Source organism: Oncorhynchus gorbuscha, linkage group LG11 (genome assembly GCF_021184085.1).
Source record: "Oncorhynchus gorbuscha isolate QuinsamMale2020 ecotype Even-year linkage group LG11, OgorEven_v1.0, whole genome shotgun sequence".
Classification (NCBI taxonomy): domain Eukaryota; kingdom Metazoa; phylum Chordata; class Actinopteri; order Salmoniformes; family Salmonidae; genus Oncorhynchus; species Oncorhynchus gorbuscha.
Window position 1 is genome coordinate 78,399,334 of NC_060183.1, and position 21,514 is coordinate 78,420,847.

At 43.8% G+C, this 21,514-nt stretch overlaps 1 protein-coding gene across 1 annotated transcript in view; it reads right to left on the reverse strand.

Annotated features, from left to right (window-relative positions):
- Positions 1-21,458, reverse strand: part of auh (AU RNA binding protein/enoyl-CoA hydratase) — a 55,844-nt gene extending 34,386 nt beyond the window's left edge. The window contains exons 1-6 of the mRNA XM_046290591.1: positions 21,189-21,458; positions 16,670-16,737; positions 16,503-16,590; positions 16,060-16,146; positions 12,265-12,357; positions 10,314-10,370 (exon numbers count right to left, since the gene is read on the reverse strand). Coding sequence (XP_046146547.1) covers positions 10,314-10,370; positions 12,265-12,357; positions 16,060-16,146; positions 16,503-16,590; positions 16,670-16,737; positions 21,189-21,411 — 616 coding nt within the window. The 5' untranslated portion in view covers positions 21,412-21,458. The remainder of the gene's footprint in view (positions 1-10,313; positions 10,371-12,264; positions 12,358-16,059; positions 16,147-16,502; positions 16,591-16,669; positions 16,738-21,188) is intronic.
- Positions 21,459-21,514: the final 56 nt, after the last annotated feature.

Genomic DNA, 21,514 nt, shown 5'->3' on the forward strand with positions numbered 1-21,514 from the left:
TGTGCTTGCTGGGTGCCAATGGAGTCAAAAGTCTAATGGAGTCAAAAGTTAGCTATCTAACTGGTGGTTCTAACTGGTGGTTCTAACTGGTGATTCTAACTGGTGATTCTAACTGGTGATTCTAACTGGTGGTTCTAACTGGTGGTTCTAACTGGTGATTCTAACTGGTGATTCTAACTGGTGATTCTAACTGGTGATTCTAACTGGTGGTTCTAACTGGTGGTTCTAACTGGTGGTTCTAACTGGTGGTTCTAACTGGTGGTTCTAACTGGTGGTTCTAATCGGTGGTTCTAACCTAACTGGTGGTGGCCTCTGGGCCGGTGTTTTCTCATGTCCTAAATCTAGATCTGTGTGTCAATGTATATCTTCTTCCGGAATTAAGCTTTACAGTCCGCTTGACTTGAGATCCGTCAGCTGATGATAAATAGAGACTACAACTCGTTATTTTTTATAATAAAACACACAGAGAGCAATGAAAATAGCTCTAACACATCTCGCATTCTAGTTTGCTCCATTTCCTTAGTGAGGAAGTAACTGGGCTACACTCTGACTGGGGCTACACTCTGACTGGGGCTACACTCTGACTGGGGCTAAAAATGAAGACACAAAATATGGTTACATCCTTAATGACTATTTACAGACAGCGCACACCCACACCAACCCACACACACACCCACACCAGGGTTTCCGTTAGCCGGTAATCAACGGCTTTTATCAACAACAACAAAAATTGGAAAACCTGTTTGAAACCTGAATGTTTTGCTTCAGGTTTTACCTTGCTCGAAAATCCAACCATAAAAGCATTATAAAGACTTCATAGGAGGCGCGAGAACTTGAAGTTTGGGGAAGCATATAATGTATTCAAGCTACTATTTCTAGCGATTTGCGTGCCAGTTATGAGTTTCATGTGCACATGTGGAACAGTTGAATTTCAATAATTATGTTTTTGTTTCTCAAAATCACGTGGTTAATCATACTGTATAAATCTGAATGAAAACGATATAAATATAAAAGTAAAAACTCAACTAAATCGAGAGCACCAGCAAATTGACACAGTGATACACCGTGATCATTGCCTCTGCTATATGGACACAGTGATCATTGCCTCTGCTATATGGACACAGTGATACACCGTGATCATTGGCCTCTGCTATATGGACACAGTGATCATTGGCCTCTGCTATATGGACACAGTGATCATTGCCTCTGCTATATGGACACAGTGATCATTGCCTCTGCTATATGGACACAGTGATCATTGGCCTCTGCTATATGGACACAGTGATACACCGTGATCATTGGCCTCTGCTATATGGGCACAGTGATACACCGTGATCATTGGCCTCTGCTATATGGACACAGTGATACACCGTGATCATTGGCCTCTGCTATATGGACACAGTGATACACCGTGATCATTGGCCTCTGCTATATGGACACAGTGATACACCGTGATCATTGGCCTCTGCTATATATCGTCTACGCAGACGACACCATTCTGTATACTTCTGGCCCTTCTTTGGACACTGTGTTAACAACCCTCCAGGCAAGCTTCAATGCCATACAACTCTCCTTCCGTGGCCTCCAATTGCTCTTAAACCTGCCCGCCTGTCCAACATCACTACTCTGGACGGCTCTGACTTAGAATACGAGGACAACTACAAATACCTAGGTGTCTGGTTAGACTGTAAACTCTCCTTCCAGACCCACATCAAACATCTCCAATCCAAAGTTAAATCTAGAATTGGCTTCCTATTTCGCAACAAAGCAGCCTTCACTCATGCTGCCAAACATACCCTCGTAAAACTGACCATCCTACCAATCCTCGACTTCGACGATGTCATTTACAAAATAGCCTCCAATACCCTACTCAACAAATTGGATGCAGTCTATCACAGTGAAATCCGTTTTGTCACCAAAGCCCCATATACTACCCACCATTGCGACCTGTATGCTCTCGTTGGCTGGCCCTCGCTTCATACTCGTCACCAAACCCACTGGCTCTGTCATCTACAAGACCCTGCTAGGTAAAGTCCCCCCTTAATCTCAGCTCGCTGGTCACCATAGCATCACCCACCTGTAGCACGCGCTCCAGCAGGTATATCTCTCTAGTCACCCCCAAAACCAATTCCTTCTTTGGGCGCGTCTCCTTCCAGTTCTGTGCTGCCAATGACTGGAACGAACTACAAAAATCTCTGAAACTGGAAACACTTATCTCCCTCACTAGCTTTAAGCACCAACTGTCAGAGCAGCTCACAGATTACTGCACCTGTACATAGCAGACCTATAATTTAGCCCAAACAACTACCTCTTTCCCTACTGTATTTTTTATTTTTATTTTGCTCCTATGCACCCCATTATTTTTATTACTACTTTGCACATTCTTCCACTGCAAATCTACCATTCCAGTGTTTTACTTGCTGTATTGTATTTACCTTGCCACCATGACCTTTTTTTTACCTTTACCTCCCTTATCTCACCTCATTTGCTCACATCGTATATAGACTTGTTTATACTGTATTATTGACTGTATGTTTGTTTTACTCCATGTGTAACTCTGTGTCGTTGTATGTGTCGAACTGCTTTGCTTTATCTTGGCCAGGTCGCAATTGTAAATGAGAACTTGTTCTCAACTTGCCTACCTGGTTAAATAAAGGTGAAATAAAAAAATTAAAAAGAGTGGCTGGAGTCTTTGACAATTTTTTGGGCCTTCCTCTGATACCGCCTGGTATAGAGGTCCTAGATGGCAGGAAGCTTGGCCCAGTGATGTACTGGGCCATTCGCACTACCCTCTTTAGTGCCTTGTGGTTGGTGGCCGAGCAGTTGCCATACCAGGCAGTGATGCAACCGGTCAGGATGCTCTCGATGGTGCAGCTGTAGAACCTTTTGAGGATCTGAGGACCCATGCCAAATCTTTTCAGTCTCCTGAAGGGGAATAGGTTTTGTCGTGCCCTCTTCACGACTGTCTTGGTGTACTTGGACCATGATAATTCGTTGGAGATGTGGAAACCGAGGAACATGAAGCTCTCAACCTGCTCCACTGCAGCCCCGTCGATGAGATTGGGGGCGTGCTTGGTCCACTTTTTCCTGTAGTCCACAATCATCTCCTTTGTCTTGATCACGTTGAGGGAAAGGTTGTTGTCCTGGCACCACATGGCCAGGTCTCTGACCTCCTCCCTATAGGCTGTCTCGTCATTGTCGGTGATCAGGCCTACCACTATTATGTCATCGGCAAATTTAATGATGGTGTTGGAGTCGTGCCTGGCCGTGTAGTCAAGAGTGAACAGGGAGTACACGAGGGGACTGAGCACGCACCCCTGAGGAGCCCCCGTGTTGAGGATCAGTGTGGCGGATGAGTTGTTACCTACTCTTACCATCTGGGGGCAGCCCATCACGAAGTCCAGGATTCAGTTGCAGAGGGAGGTGTTTAGTCCCAGGGTTGTTAGCTTATTGACGAGCTTTGAGGGCACTATGGTGTTGAACGCTGAGCTGTAATGAATAGCATTCTCACATATAGTGGGGAGAACAAGAATTTGATACACTGCGGATTTCCTACTTACAAAGCATGTAGAGGTCTGTCATTTTTATCATAGGTACACTTCAACTGCGAGAGACGGAATCTAAAACAAAAATCCAGAAAATCACATTGTAGGATTTTTAAGTAATTCATTTGCATTTTATTGCATGACCTACGTATTTGATCACCTACCAACCAGTAAGAATTCCGGCTCTCACAGACCTGTTAGTTTTTCTTTAAGAAGCCCTCCTGTTCTCCACTCATTACCTGTGTTAACTGCACCTGTTTGAACTCGTTACCTGTATAAAAGACGCCTGTCCACACACTCAATCAAACAGACTCCAACCTCTCCACAATGGCCAAGACCAGAAAGCTGTGTAAGGACATCAGGGATAAAATTGTAGACCTGCACAAGGCTGAGATGGGCTACATGACAATAGGCAAGCAGATTGGTGAGAAGGCAACAACTGTTGGCGCAATTATTAGAAAATGGAAGAAGTTCAAGATGACGGTCAATCACCCTCGGTCTGGGGCTCCATGCAAGATCTCACCTCGTGGGGCATCAATGATCATGAGGAAGGTGAGGGATCAGCCCAGAACTACACAGCAGGACCTGGTCAATGACCTGAAGAGAGCTTGGACCACAGTATCAAAGAAAACCATTAGTAACACACTACGCCGTCATGGATTAAAATCCTACAACGCACGCAAGGTCCCCCTGCTCAAGCCAGTGCATGTCCAGGCCCGTCTGAAGTCTGGATGATCCAGAGGAGGAATAGGAGGAGGTCATGTAGTCTGTTGAGACAAAAATAGAGCTTTTTGTTCTAAACTCCACTCGCCGTGTTTGGAGGAAGAAGAAGGATGAGTACAACCCCAAGAACACTATCCCAACCGTGAAGCATGGAGGTGAAAACATCATTCTTTGGGGAGGCTTTTCTGCAAAGGGGACAGGACGACTGCACCGTATTGAGGGGAGGATGGATGGGGCCATGTATCGCGAGATCTTGGCCAACAACCTCCTTCCCTCAGTAAGAGCATTGAAGATGGGTCGTGGCTGGGTCATTTCAACTGTTCTGCCTTACTATTATTCAACCATGCTGGTCATTTATGAACATTTGAACATCTTGGCCACGTTCTGTTATAATCTCCACCCGGCACAGCCAGAAGAGGACTGGCCACCCCACATATGCTCTCTCTAATTCTCTCTTTCTTTCTCTCTCTCGGAGGACCTGAGCCCTAGGACCGTGCCCCAGGACTACCTGACATGATGGCTCCTTGCTGTCCCCAGTCCACCTGACTGTGCTGCTGCTCCAGTTTCAACTGTTCTGCCTTATTATTATTTGACCATGCTGGTCATTTATGAACATTTGAACATCTTGGTCATGTTCTGTTATAATCTCTACCCGGCACAGCCAGAAGAGGACTGGCCACCCCACATAGCCCGGTTCCTCTCTAGGTTTCTTCCTAGGTTTTGGCCTTTCTAGGGAGTTTTTCCTAGCCACCGTGCTTTTACACCAGCATTGTTTGCTGTTTGGGGTTTTAGGCTGGGTTTCTGTACAGCACTTTGAGATATCAGCTGATGTACGAAGGGCTATATAAATAAATTTGATTTGATTTGATTCCAGCATGACAATGACCCGAAACACACAGCTAGGGCAACTAAGGAGTGGCTCCGTAAGAAGCATCTCAAGGTCATGGAGTGGCCTAGCCAGTCTCCAGACCTGAACCCAATAGAAAATCTTTGGAGGGAGATGAAAGTCCGTATTGCCCAGCGACAGCCCCGAAACCTGAAGGATCTGGAGAAGGTCTGTATGGAGGAGTGGGCCAAAATCCCTGCTGCAATGTGTGCAAACCTGGCCAACAACTACAGGAAACGTATGATCTCTGTAACTGCAAACAAAGGTTTCTGTACCAAATATTAAGTTCTGCTTTTCTGATGTATCAAATACTTATGTCATGCAATAAAATGCAAATTAATTACTTAAAAATCATACAATGTGATTTTCTGGATTTTTGTTTTAGATTCCGTCTCTCACAGTTGAAGTGTACCTATGAGGGAGATTCTCCTCTCTGTTACGTACCATTCACATCAGGTGCAGTGTTTAGAATGTTGTTATCTCGTATGTTTTATGTTTTATTTGATTACTGGAGTTGCACGGTATGTTAAGATGAATGCTAATTATTTACGCACCGGTACATTTCTGAAAACTTCCAAGAAATTAAAATCTTCCCCCACATTTTTCTCATGGAAATTCTCACACAACACACAGATAGCTCACACACAGACAGCTCACACACAAAGAGAGAGACAGAAAGACAGACAGCTCACACACAGACAGCTCACACACAAAGAGAGAGACAGAAAGACAGACAGCGCACACACAAAGAGAGAGACAGAAAGACAGACAGCGCACACCCAGACCGCTCACACACAGACAGCTCACACACAAAGAGAGAGACAGAAAGACAGACAGCTCACACACAGACAGCTCACACACAAAGAGAGAGACAGAAAGATAGACAGCGCACACCCAGACAGACAGGTTGGAGGGCCAGTGGTCAGACATAGTGGGCCAGACATTTCCGTGGGTAACTGCAACAGCCCTTCAGATAGATACCGCTTAATAACAGGCCAGTGAGTAAATGACTTCCAGGGCACAGGACGACACGCCAGCCAGACAAAAACTGTATCCTGCTGACGTCTCCCCTGCCACCCCACCCCCACATTTCCAGGGAGTGTGGCAGCAGTGGTGAATAAATCTCCAAAGACTTGGACGGGTGCCAAGGATTTGGTGACCTATTTTCAACCAGGTGGAGCTCGCCCTCTCTCCCTCTCTCTCTCCCTCCCTCTCTCTCTCCCCTTCTCTCTCCCCCTCTCTCTCCCTCTCTCTCTCCCTCTCTCTCTCCCTCTCTCTCTCCCTCTCTCTCTCCCCCTCTCCCTCTCTCTCTCCCTCTCTCTCTCTCTCTCTCTCTCTCTCTCTCTCTCTCTCCCTCTCTCTCCCTCCTCTCTCTCTCTCCCTCCTCTCTCTCTCCCTCTCTCTCTCACTCTCTCTCCTCCTCACTCTCTCTCCTCCTCTCTCTCTCCCTCTCTCTCTCCCTCTCTCACTCTCTCTCCCTCTCTCACTCTCTCTCCCTCTCTCTCTCCCTCCCTCTCTCTCTCTCTCCCTCCCTCTCTCTCTCCCTCTCTCTCTCACTCTCTCTCCTCCTCACTCTCTCTCCTCCTCTCTCTCTCCCTCTCTCTCTCCCTCTCTCTCTCTCTCCCTCCCTCTCTCTCTCCCTCTCTCTCTCACTCTCTCTCCTCCTCACTCTCTCTCCCTCTCTCTCTCCCTCTCTCTCACTCTTCCTCGATAAGAATATCTCGCTCTCAAATTTCAATAGAGACCGAACAGATTTAAAAATAAATAAATAAAGGCATTTGGGTGCATTAGTGAGACCTCATTAGAAGACAGGCAGTCTTCTCTGATCCGCTGCTTGGTCACGGGTCTATTCAGCTGTTGTAGTGAAGCTTTGGGCCCGTATAAAATCTGTTGCGGAAAACACGAACGGAATCACAGAATCCAGACATTAAAATGGAATTCAACAATTTTCAAAAATGTGTTGAACTTAGTATGATACCAACAAAATGTATTGAATTTAGTAGGAACTCAACTAACTGTATTGAACTTCATAGACAATTATTTAATTTGGCCAAGTTAATCATAAGATATGAACAAATTTGCATCAGTGATTGGTATTTTCCTGCAACTTTCATAAAGGGCACAGGAATTCCCGTCAGTGTGTGTTGCGTGGCGCAGGTATGTCTAGTCTACACTTTGTGTAGCCATTATCGATAATGCTAACGATAACTGTCTGCTAGTAGATGGAAAGGCTTTCCCAAAAACCTTTTCAATAAAATGTTAACTACAAAGTAGCCTATGCTTACCGTGGCCATTTGTTTTGCAAGCTCTGCAATCCCATGAGCACTAAATAAGCACCAGCAAAACAATGGTTGGTCTGCACTTGCATTAAAAAGGTAACTACCCCCAAAATTCAGAGAAAATGTACTTGATACGATTGTGATGTGTTGTTGTCCCACCTAGCAATCTTAAAATGAATGCACTAATTGTAAATCAGCATAAGAGCCTCTGCTAAATTACTAAAATGTTTTAAAAAATCTACATTTCTTAGATTTTTTCCCCAGAGTTAAAAAAGTGGTCTACTGATGTGGGTTAATGTTGTGGACTTAAAACATACTTTTTTTCTCTATTTCAAAAAGTGTGATTTTGAAAGCAAAAATCTGAAGAAGAAAAAATTTGAAAAGTGAAACCTGGAAAAACGAAATGGAAAAAACGACATTTGTGAGAATTTTTGGGGCAAATAATAAAATGACTTCTTTTACAGGGCTCTATAAGCTCCTTCAGCCTGATGGAGTGGGAGGGGAGGATAGTGTTGAATAATGTCCCAATTATCTCTCCTTCCTCCATAAGTGTGCACTTGTTCCGTTCCCTTCACTGAATTGAAAGGAAATGACATGTGTCAGAAATACGGTGGAAACACTCCCACTAGCCTCTGGCTACACCAATCCAATGCAAGTGCACACTTCAGGAGAAAGGAGATATTATTGGGACACACCCTTGGACTGACCTCCTTCAGTTTCTCAGCTGTGGATACTGGAGAACCTCAAGAGCTCTTTGTTGCTCTTAATTTAGAGGACCTTTCATACACCCCCCCCCCCAAAAAAACAAAAACAATCCCCAAATAATCCTTAGAACATTCTTTTTAAGGGGAAGTGATATGTAAAATGTTAAACGATGCCCAGCGAGAAGGCAGAGGTTATTTACACGAGATTTAAGTAAATAGTGCAACAATGAGTTGCATGCGATGCAATCACCAGCTGTCTTCCTAAAGTTAATTTGGGTTTGAAAATATCGACATCAAATCTGTTATTTTGGGAAACATTTGACGCTGCAAGAGGTTTTCCGTGGACACGATTGATACTGTAATGAAAACAAATCACAAGTAAAACTTCAATGATACATTTTAGGCCATTGACAGTTCATTAGGTCAAAGGTCAATCCTCAATAGTCAAAATTGACTTTAAAAATAATGAAACGCGTGACAACTGTGGCTGTCAAATATCCCACAAAAAAAAATAAAGTGTGAGGAGAGGATCAGCCGAGAGAGAAATTGTTTTTCAGAGAGGCAGCCAGCGAAATGTCAAGAGCTAAATCCCTTAGGCCTTGCGAGAGACGAAGACAAAGGGCACCTGAATCCCTGGATGAGACTGAACAGAGACGGACAAAGGTCTGACATCAGCCCTGATGAATCGTACAGCGATGGGCTGGTGGTGCCTCAGAAATGACTGACATGCTCTATGTAATGTAGAACACCTGTCAGAACACCTGTCCAAACAGAATTCACACCGACAGACGAATGTACATCTCTGGGACAGATAGGCCCAACATGGTGCTCCATACATTTGAGTGAGAGAAATGTCATTGGTGGAGGGGGGTATCTGGATAGACAACACGTTGTCTTTTTAAAAAACACATGGATGAGTTAACTATTAATCTGAGAGTAAAAAGGGACTTCTATAAAAACAAGAAAGATAGAAACAGGTCAAGCCTCTCGCTCAATAGTAGAATGAGGATCATTCAGTCGACTTTCGTACTGGTCCTAGACTACGGCGACATCATCTATATGAACGCAGCTGTCACTTCATTAAAGCCATTAGATGCAGTCTACCATAGAGAACTACATTTCATTATGCTCCACAGGTTTCTACACATCTTCAGAATTCTCTCCGTTCCCCTTTGGGTGGCTGTGCAGCTAATAGCTATAAACAGACACAAGACCTCTGTTGATGCCTCTCTACTCTTAGACTGGAGAGAAGTAAGCTGGTTTTATTAAACAATCCTTAGAGAGGGTTCAACACCAGTGTAGCTCAATCAGACATGGATTGACCTAGTTCCCTACTGTGACCTCCCTTATAACTACTCATCAATTCATGTTGCAAATATGGCACAATTATATTGGTTAAGTGATGTCCAAAGAGTTTGGGTAGTATACTGAATGTGCCATAAAAACTGTTGAGGAATATGTGCTAGAATGAGTCAGTGTAAGCTTCTCCGAAATAAAAGGCTGACCGACAGCAGGTCAAGGTTGTGTACATTTGTAGGCGAACAAATGAGAAGTGTGTTCCTTCCTGGTTACAATTGATGATAAAAGGCAGGAAACAAACAGGCATTTACCACATACATAGCTAGGACACAATGATACATATCTCTCCCTTGCTTACATATCGGAGCAGCTTTTCTTTTAGGTTAGACAGAGACACAGACACTCTCTTAAGCTTTGATTTTCATGCCACATTAAACAATTCTGCAACCAAAATATATCTCTGTGTACATTTTCATGCGGTGCACCGTTTTATCCAAATTGACCCAGTCAACCTCATATCTGGTCAACATTTGAGAGTTGGTACACCAGGGATACTAAATAAAGAACCCTCAGGGATTCTGGGAAAGAAAAAAGCCATGTGGCCCATCGACGTAGGACGTGTTAACAGCCAAGAGAGAGAATGTCGCCACACGTCACGCCTGGACAAATGCCGCAATTTATTTCAAACAACAACATGCACTTGATATTGACATTTCTTAGAAATACAAAAGTGTGTAATTTAGAAAGTGTTTGTATATTCACCATATCGCTTGTGATCAAATTTGAAAGGTAAGCATTTTTGGTTTGATTGTCAATTTCACAAATTGTAGTCTTAGCACACAAAGGCACAACAGCACTCTAGGAAATGAAACCTTACCTGCTCCTGGAATGATGGCGAGTTTGGTTTCAGTCAGGCCGAGCTTTGCATTGTTAGCTACAGAAAAAGGGAAATGTGAGTCAGAATATCTGGAATCAATCAGTTCTAGACAAACATCTTTGATCTATTTCCTTTCAATGGAAAGGGAATTCCAGCATCGGCTCAGAGCAAACTAACAAATCCCACATGTCTTGGCTTGAATATGTATATTTAGAGGGACTTATCCTTAAGCAATAAGGCCTGAGAGGGGTGTGGTATATGGCCAATATACCACGGCTAAGAGCTGTTCTTCGGCGCTACGCTGAGGTGCCTTATTGCCATAATAAACTGGTTACCAACATAATTACAGCAGTAAAAATAAATGTTTTGTCATACCCGTGGTATATGGTCTGATATACCATGGCTGTCGGCCAATCAGCATCCAGGGCTCGAACCACCCAGTTTTGAAAAGTCAGTAACTTATAAAGTGAATCCATTGCAGGAAGGTAAGCCTGTTCATGTCCTGCCAATAAATATTGGATGAATAATGCAGAAACAAAGGATGCACCATATATTCATATCGGTAACAGACGGCAATGGATGCACCATATATTCATATCGGTAACAGACGGCAATGGTTAAAACCATATCTACCATCCCGTTGGTCCTTATTTTGGTGTTTACCTTTGGCTTACAGGCCACAGAACTGCTGCAGGTATCTTTCATGTAAATAAAGGAGGGACTTATACATTCTAGGTTGTAAAATGTTTTCTGCACCCACCCAGGCACCAAGAACCACACAGCTACTGAGTCGGCCCTCACAAAATACTTTAGTTTCATCCCTCACTAACAACAATGACAACCACTATGGCTGTCGACAGTTGATTCATTCAGAGAGGACTCTTGAGTCACTCAAGTCTGGCATGCATGATCACATCCAATCTGTGGTGCTATGATGTGGTGCTATGGTGCTACTTTAAAGCCATTTTCATCTGTGAACACCCCTCTCCCCCCCCCCATCCAATCTGATGCTTAAAATAGATGCTAATAAACTCATCAGAGAACATGTGTGAAAAAATACGGAATATCGCAGCTCTCTCGTACGGGGAAGGGGAGTGACGTGTTAGAAACGAGGAACAGATTTAATTCTGAGGCTGAGGAAAAACATTGCACACGCTGACATCTGTTCCTTGGTAATTTTAAAGATGGAGCGTTGATTCGCTCCAGCGAATGGAGGCCTTGTGCATCTCAATAGAAGGGACTTGTAAACGCTTGACGAGGACAACAACATGTATGTTCAACAACAATTTGATCAAATACAGTCATGTTTTAGATAGGCATTCATCTTACAAATATCATGACGCCAAATCAAATTATACTCATTTCATCAGTAAATGAATCAACCAACTGCCATAGTTTAATCTCTCAATGTGGGGAAACAAAATATAGGTCAGGTACATTCTACTAAATCTGTTCTGTTCTGTCTATTCATTCATTAGGGCATGTGGGGGCATGTACACTCTCTTATATTTGCTCGTGATCATTTTTCAACTAGAGCAGTACAGTATTTGAAAAAAACATGTACATTAACTCTGTTGAACAGGAATGTTATCATGTCTCATAATCGACCAAGCACAAAGACACTGTGTCAACACTTTGTTTTGCTAGTATGAATCTTTGGAGGCTCTAGAGAAATTCTAGCTGTGTGTACTGTAATGTCTATGCTACACCCCTATATATTAGTCATTTAGCAGACTCTCTTATCCAGAGCCACTTGCAGGAACAATTTAGGGTTTAAGTGCCTTGCTCAAGGGCACATCGACAAATTTTCCACCTAGTCTGCTCTGGGATTCGAACCAGTGACCTTTTGCTTACTGGCCCAAAACCCTTAACCACTAGGCTACCTGCTACCTATATGTACCTGTTACATACAAGCACCGGCACACCCATTTTAGCACAATGGGTTACTTACAGGCAATTCTGATGTCACAGGACAGAGCCATCTCCAGACCACCACCAAGGGCGGCTCCATCGATAGCTGCGATCGTTGGCATGGGCAGATTACCTACACAGAAACGGGGGTATTTGTCAAAATGGAGTATGGATGGAAAGCATTTTTCCTCCAGTAGACACAAAGAATATAAGAAGACATGTCATCGATCATCTCTCTGAAGACAGTCAGTCATGTCTCACACACATCCACAACATAAAACAAAAACAAAATGAAATATGTATAAATGACTCTAAGAATTAGCAATGAGTCCTTAGCCCTCAATCACAACAGAGTAAAATGTGTACAGGCAATATGAACACATCTCCCTAAAGAACTGAAACTTGTGTAAACCAATGTGTATTCAGGTAAGTATTCAGACCCTTGAACTTTTTCCACATATTTTACGTTATGTTATGGCCTTATTCTAAACTTGATTAAAACACTTTTCCCCCTCATCAAATCTACACACAATACCCCATAATGACAAAGAAAAAACAGGTATAAGAAATAAAAAACAGAAATACCTTATTTCCATAAGTATTCAGACCCTTTGCTATGAGACTCGAAATTGAGCTCAGGTGCATCCTGTTTCCATTGATCACCCTTGAGATGTTTCTACAACTTGGGAGTCCCACCTGTGGTAAATTCAATTGATTGGACATGATTTGGAAAGGCACACACCGGTCTATATAAGGTCCCACAGTTGGAAGAGCATGAAAACCAGCATGAAAACCAAGCCATGAGGTCGAAGGAATTGTCTGTAGAGCTCCGAGACAGGATTGTGTCACAACAAATTTCTGCACAATTGAATCGTCCCCAAGAACACAGTGTCCTCCATCATTCTTTAATGGAAGAAGTTTGGAAGCACCAAGACTCTTCCTAGTGCTGGCTGCCTGGCCAAACTGAGCAATTGGGGGAGAAGGGCCTTGGTTAGGGAAGTGACTATCAGGTTCTGCAGAGAAGAATGGGAGAATTTCCCCAAATAGAGGTGTGCCAAGCTTGTAGCATCATATCCAAGAAGACTCAAGGCTATAATTTCTGCCAAAGTTGCTTAAACAAAGTACTGAGTAAAGGGTCTGAATACTTATGTAAATGTAATATTTCCGTTTTGTTATTTAAAATACTTTTTCTGCTTTGTCATTAAAAGGGTATAGTGTGTAGGTTGAAGAGGGGAAAAAAACTATTTAATCAATTTTAGAAGGGGAAAATGTGGGGAAAGTCAAGGGGACTGTGTACTTTCTGAATGCACTGTAGGTGCAGTGTGGCAGCTCAGTGTTAATCCCATATAGCCTAGGTGCCCTCAAACTAAACTCTGGACCTCCAAGCCAGTTCCACTGTTTTTTTTTACATTGTTCCCTTTTAATCATGGACTGATTTAGACCTGGGACACCAGGTGGGTGCAATTAATTATCAAGTAGATGAGAAAACCAGCAGGCTCCGGACCTCGTGGGGTAAGAGTTGAATACCCCTGGCCTAGTGAATAACAAGACTCTAAAAATGGAATGGAATGAGTCATCTCATTCCAGTCCACCTGGCATGAATTTATAACCACAGGAAATGAGCAATTATCATCAATGACTCGAATGGATTTGAGGATGATGAAATGATTCATGTGCTGCTTTGTGAACATGGAACAATTTGGGACATTATGTCCAGACTAATTTGTGTGAAATACTAGGGCCTCGACAACAGGGCCGCGACAACAGGGCCGCGACAACAGGGCCTCGACAACAGGGCCGCGACAACAGGGCCTCGACAACAGGGCCTCGACAACAGGGCCGCGACAACAGGGCCGCGACAACAGGGCCGCGACAACAGGGCCGCGACAACAGGGCCGCGACAACAGGGCCGCGACAACAGGGCCGCGACAACAGGGCCTCGACAACAGGGCCGTGACAACACGGCCTCGACAACAGGGCCTCGACAACAGGGCCGCGACAACAGGGCCTCGACAACAGGGCCGCGACAACAGGGCCTCGACAACAGGGCCGCGACAACAGGGCCTCGACAACAGGGCCGCGACAACAGGGCCGCGACAACAGGGCCAACAGGGCCGCGACAACAGGGCTGCGACAACAGGGCCTCGACAACAGGGCCTCGACAACAGGGCCAACAGGGCCGCGGCAACAGGGCCGCGACAACAGGGCCTCGACAACAGGGCCACGACAACAGGGCCACGACAACAGGGCCGCGACAACAGGGCCAACAGGGCCGCGACAACAGGGCCTCGACAACAGGGCCAACAGGGCCGCGGCAACAGGGCCGCGTCAACAACAGGGCCGCGACAACAACAGGGCCGCGACAACAGGGACAACAGGGCCGCGGCAACAGGGCCGCGACAACAGGGCCTCGCACAACAGGGCCGCGACAACAGGGCCGCGACAACAGGGCCGCGACAACAGGGCCTCGACAACAGGGCCGCGACAACAACAGGGCCGCGACAACAACAGGGCCACGACAACAGGGACAACAGGGCCGCGACAACAGGGACAACAGGGCCGCAACAATAAGGCCGCGACAACAGGGCCACAACAACAGGGCCGCGACAACAACAGGGCCGCGACAACAGGGCAGCGACAACAGGACCAACAGGGCCGCGACAACAACAGGGCCGCGACAACAGGGCCAACAGGGCCGCAACAACAACAGGGCCGCGACAACAGGGCCAACAGGGCCGCGACAACAGGGCCGCGACAATAAGGCCGCGACAACAACAGGGCCACGACAACAGGGCCAACAGTGCCGCGACAACAGGGCCAACAGGGCCAACAGGGCCGCGACAACAGGGCCAACAGGGCCGCGACAACAGAGCCAACAGGGCCGCGACAACAGGGCCTCGACAACAGCGCCAACAGGGCCGCGACAACAGGGCCAACAGGGCCGCGACAACAGGGCCTCTACAACAGGGCCAACAGGGCCGCGACAACAGGGCCAACAGGGCCGCGACAACAGGGGGGCAACAGGGCCGCGGCAACAGGGCCGCGAGAATAGGGCCGCGACAACAGGGCCGCGACAACAGGGGCAACAGGGCCGCGGCAACAGGGCCAACAGGGCCGCGGCAACAGGGCCAACAGGGCCGCGGCAACAGGGCCAACAGGGCCGCGGCAATAGGGCCGCGACAATAGGGCCGCGACAACAGGGCCAACAGGGCCGCGGCAACAGGGCCGCGACAACAGGGCCAACAGGGCCGCGACAACAGGGCCGCGACAATAGGGCCGCGACAACAGGGCCAACAGGGCCGCGACAACAACAGGGCCGCGACAACAACAGGGCCGCGACAACAACAGGGCCGCGACAACAACAGGGCCGCGACAACAACAGGGCCGCGACAACAACAGGGCCGCTACAACAACAGGGCCGCTACAACAACAGGGCCGCGACAATACCAGTATCGCGACAGTACCAGTATCGCGATACTAGTTAGTATCGTGGAAAGGAAACAAAACACGAAGCGGATTTTTACTTCTTTAGGAAAAACGTCCCTAATGTTGGAAGAAAAAAAACATCATTATGTTGTCATCCAGAGTCACATTACCTGATTTTCCAAGCTATAGCACACAATATTTTACATACAGCAGATTTTTTAACAACTTAAGAGTCGATGTCCACGCCCCTGCGGAAATCTAATTTCTATAATACAAAACATATGTCTGTTTAAAGTAGCAAAGAGTTTGGTCTGCTTCGTGTTTTCATTTTTTTTTGTATTGGGAAAAAAATATTGCGATACTGGTACCGTCCCGGCCTTATGAAATAAGTCGTCAACAATTCCCTCACCAAGTTCTGAGATTAGTGCCCTTGCCTTGGACACAAAGGGTCCAACTTCACTTTGGTGCATTTTGGCCCTCTCTTTAAGGTCCGCACCTGTACAGAGAAAACAACATGTCATTGTCATTCAATAAATCATGTATTAGAAAGAAAATGTGCCCCCCCCAGCTTTTCCGCCAGTATCTACGCTACAGTTACAGACAGCATAAAAGCAACAAAAATGTACACAGATTATGGCTAGCAGTAACTGATTCCACACCCCAGTGAGTTATAAAAAAATACATGCAGGATATTTTCAAATGTACACTCATAAATGTCAGCCTTTAAATTAACAACATACCCATAGATTTGTATTTATTTTTAAGACTATCACTTACACTGTAAATGCATCATGGGTATAGTTCAAACTGTCTGACCCCTATTGTCACCCAAAATATAAAGTTGTTGTGTACCTGCACAGAATATTCCAGGCACCATGCTACAAATGATGACCGTCCGCACTTTGCTGTTCTTTTTTACACTCTCCACAGCCTCAGTCATCTAACAGAGAACACAATCAACACGGGTGCTAATAACAGCCACACTATGTGTAGGCTACCTCACGGATTTCCATACATACCTGAATGACAAGGTTTTTGCTGATGGCATTTTTTTGCTTTGGTCGATTGATCCCAAAGACGACAATCCCTAAAAGATAGATGAAACGTTAGGACTACGGAGTGGGGGCCATGAATAGCAGACGGAGAGGGAGCCATAAATAACAGACAGAGTTGAGGGAGCCATAAATAACAGACAGAGTTGAGGGCCATGAATAACAGACAGAGTGGGGGGCCATGAATAACAGACACAGTGGGGGGCCATGAATAACAGACACAGTGGGGGGCCATGAATAACAGACAGAATAACAGACAGAGGGGGGCCATGAATAACAGACAGAGTGGGGGCCATGAATAACAGACAGAGTGGGGGGCCATGAATAACAGACAGAGTGGGGGGCCATGAATAACAGACAGAGTGGGGGCCATGAATAACAGACAGAGTAACAGACAGAGGGGGCCATGAATAACAAAGAGTGGGGGCCATGAATAACAGACAGAGTGGGGGCCATGAATAACAGACAGAGTGGGGGGCCATGAATAACAGACAGAGTGGGGGGCCATGAATAACAGACAGAGTGGGGGGCCATGAATAACAGACAGAGTGGGGGGCCATGAATAACAGACATGATATATGATATTATATAGTACCATAGTACTATGATAAAACATAGTACAGTACCATAGTACTATAATATAGTACAGTACCATAGTACTATGATATAATATAGTACACCCATAGTACTATATAATATAGTACAGTACCATAGTACTATGATATAATATAGTACAGTAACATAGTATGATGATAAAATAGAGTACAGTACCATAATACTATAATATAGTACAGTACTATACTATAGTACAGTACCATAGTACTACGATATAATATAGACACACATAGTACTATATAATATAGTACAGCACCATAGTACTATGATATAGTATAGTAGCATGATATAGTATAGTGCCATATCACTATTATATAATATAGTATAGTGCCATAGCACTATGATTGAATATAGTACACCCATAGTACTATATAATATAGTACAGTAACATAGTACGATGATAAAATAGAGTACAGTACCATAATACTATAATATAGTACAGTACCATAGCACTATGATTGAATATAGTACACCCATAGTACTATATAATATAGTACAGTAACATAGCACTATGATTGAATATAGTACAGTACCATAGCACTATGATTGAATATAGTACACCCATAGTACTATATAATATAGTACAGTAACATAGCACTATGATTGAATATAGTACACCCATAGCACTATGATTGAATATAGTACAGTACCATAGCACTATGATTGAATATAGTACAGTACCATAGCACTATGATTGAATATAGTACAGTACCATAGCACTATGATTGAATATAGTACAGTACCATAGCACTATGATTGAATATAGTACAGTACCATAGCACTATGATTGAATATAGTACAGTACCATAGCACTATGATTGAATATAGTACACCCATAGTACTATGATTGAATATAGTACACCCATAGTACTATGATTGAATATAGTACACCCATAGTACTATGATTGAATATAGTACACCCATAGTACTATGATTGAATATAGTACAGTACCATAGCACTATGATTGAATATAGTACACCCATAGTACTATGATTGAATATATTGTACTATATAATATAGTACAGTACCATAGCACTATGATTGAATATAGTACACCCATAGTACTATGATTGAATATAGTACACCCATAGTACTATATAATATAGTACAGTACCATAGCACTATGATTGAATATAGTACACCCATAGTACTATGATTGAATATAGTACACCCATAGTACTATATAATATAGTACAGTAACATAGCACTATGATTGAATATAGTACACCCATAGTACTATATAATATAGTACAGTACCATAGCACTATGATTGAATATAGTACACCCATAGTACTATGATTGAATATAGTACACCCATAGTACTATATAATATAGTACAGTAACATAGCACTATGATTGAATATAGTACACCCATAGTACTATATAATATATACATATAATATGATTGAATATAGTACCCATAGTACTATGATTGAATATAGTACACCCATAGTACTATATAATATAGTACTATGCACTATGATTGAATATAGTACACCCATAGTACTATATAATATAGTACAGTACCATAGCACTATGATTGAATATAGTACACCCATAGTACTATGATATAATATAGTACACCCATAGTACTATATAATATAGTACAGTAACATAGTACTATGATATAACATGGAAATGATATAATCTGGTGCGCCATAAATCAATATGATCCCTTAGTGTGTAAATGTGTCCTATGGAATAATGAGACATCACCATTACATACTACGTCTGTGATCATACTGAATACCATCAATAACACTATGGCACCGTGCCCACAGAGGGTTGTGGGAATGTATTCTTGGTTCCAGGTCTCCAGACAGAGGCCAATGGCCATGGGTGAATCTCAATAGTGTTTTTTTCTAGAATCCTCCGGGATTTTCCTTGCCTCCTCAATCAAAACAAACCAAATGTTATGTCACATGTGCCGAATACAACAGGTGTGACCTACACCTGTGACATACATAACATTTGATTTGATTGAGGCGGCAAGGAAAAATCCTGGACCTTACAGTGAAATGCATACTTACAAGCCCTTAACAAACAATGTAGTTAAGAAAAATAAACTCAAGTTTTTTTTATTTATTTTAAAGTAACTCAAAATAACAATAATGAGGCTATAGCCTAGTGGTTAGAGGTTTGGGCCAGTAACTGAAAGGTTGCTGGGTTGAATCATCCCCGAGCTGACAAGGTAAAAATCTGTCACTCTGCCCCTGAACAAGGCAGCTAATTCACTGTTCCCGGTAGGCCGTCATTGTAGATAAGAATTAGTTCTTAACTGACTTGCCTAGTTAAAGATTATATATATATATACACACACACACACACACACACATATACATACATACACAGGAGGTAACGGTACCGAGTCAATGTGCACGGTACAGGACAGTTAATTAATTGAGGTAATATTTACATGTAGGTAGGGGGTAAGTGACTATGCATAGATAACAGCGATTAGCAGCAGCAGAAACAAGGCGGGGGGGGGGGGGGGGGGGTCATGAAAAACATCATAGGGAAGCAGTACTCTCTCTGACATTTCGATAAGCAGGCGAGGAATTGATCAAAATACTTTTGACATTAACTGGCAAGTCCTGGACTGGGGATTGAAGAGATAATACCAAACTCGTCATCCTTTATATTGACATTAGGATAAGATCACAAGGTTGGGAAGTGGTGAGATTTTGCGAGAGTCAAGTAATTGACACTGACAAATACCTTGCAGTCAATTTGAACATGGATGTTGTACGTAGTTTCCATTGAAAAGGTTAAAGGTTTTTCTATGTAGTTGACTTCTGGATAGTTATCTCTGACATAGCTAGAGAAAATGTGACAAATCTTTTTTGGAGATGATTTATCTAGTTTTACAATTGGATCAGTTGGGAATCGTTCTACCAAAATAGTCCCCACCAAAAAATACTAAAATAAAGAAAATATTGGCAATTTAAGCTTTCTTTAGTGTTATGTGTCAGTCATTCAAATCCGCTATGTAGGCAATAGGTCATGTACAACAGGTGTAGACACCTTACCGTGCAATGCTTACTTACAAGCTCTTAACCAACAATGCAGTTCAAGAAATAAACTAAGGTAAAATAATTCAATTAAAAAGTACCAAAAAAAGGACATAACAATAACGAGGATATAGAGAGTTAGTCGAGGTCATTTGTAAAGTGACTTTGCATAGATAACAAACAGCTTGTAACAGCAGTGTAAAAACAAAGGCGGGTGGCCATTTGATTAGTTGTTCAGCAGTCTTATTGCCTGGGGGTAGAAGCTGTTCAGCAGTCTTATGGCCTGGGGGTAGAAGCTGTTCAGCAGTCTTATGGCTTGGGGGTAGAAGCTATTAAGGAGCCTTTTGGACCTAGACTTGGCGCTCCGGTACCGCTTGCCCTGCGGTAGCAGAGAGAACAGTCTATGACTAGGGTAACTGGAGTCTGACCATTTTTGGGGGCCTTCCTCTGACACCGCCTGGTATAGAGGTCCTGGATGTCAGGAAGCTTGGACCAAGTGATATGATTAGTGGTTTCACCACAGCATTTATTTTACAGTCTACACTAGTGAAATAGGATTCGTTCTATACGTTTTCTTTCAACGTTTGACAATTAGCATAGGACATTAACATATTTTTTTAGAAACACTGTTTCTCTTTCAAAGGATTTAGTCACTGCAACATTGTTTTTGACAGTTAAGACGTTGAGCGATAGATAGCGTAGCAGCTAACAGAGCGGCTTTATCTGCAGGCAACTCAAGCGTGTCGCGTTGAGTTGTTATAGCTTTTTGATTTGGCAACACACTTCCTGAAACAAAGTCGTCTTACACCAACAACACGATTTGGGATTGTTTTATACACTAATGGCAATGGCTAGCTACCTGAATCTTCTCCGTCCAGATATCTAATGCTCAAGTCATCCTTAACATCGGAGCTGTAATGACGGGTCGCTCCATTGCTTGTCGGACGAATGTACTGTAGTTTGTTGTTGAGGACATTGTGCAAAGACTTCGTATGCTCCTGCAATCTGCGCACTCCCTCGATGGTACCCGTTTGGGGTCGAATAGCTTGCAGAAGTACTCGGCAACCCACAAGAACCGCCATACTGTCGTGCTGCAGTGTTGTTTTGACTTTCAACTTTGAACCCAGTGTGACGTGGGGTTGACCACGTGACCAGCCGCAGAATAGGATTCCCTCTGCTAGTTAC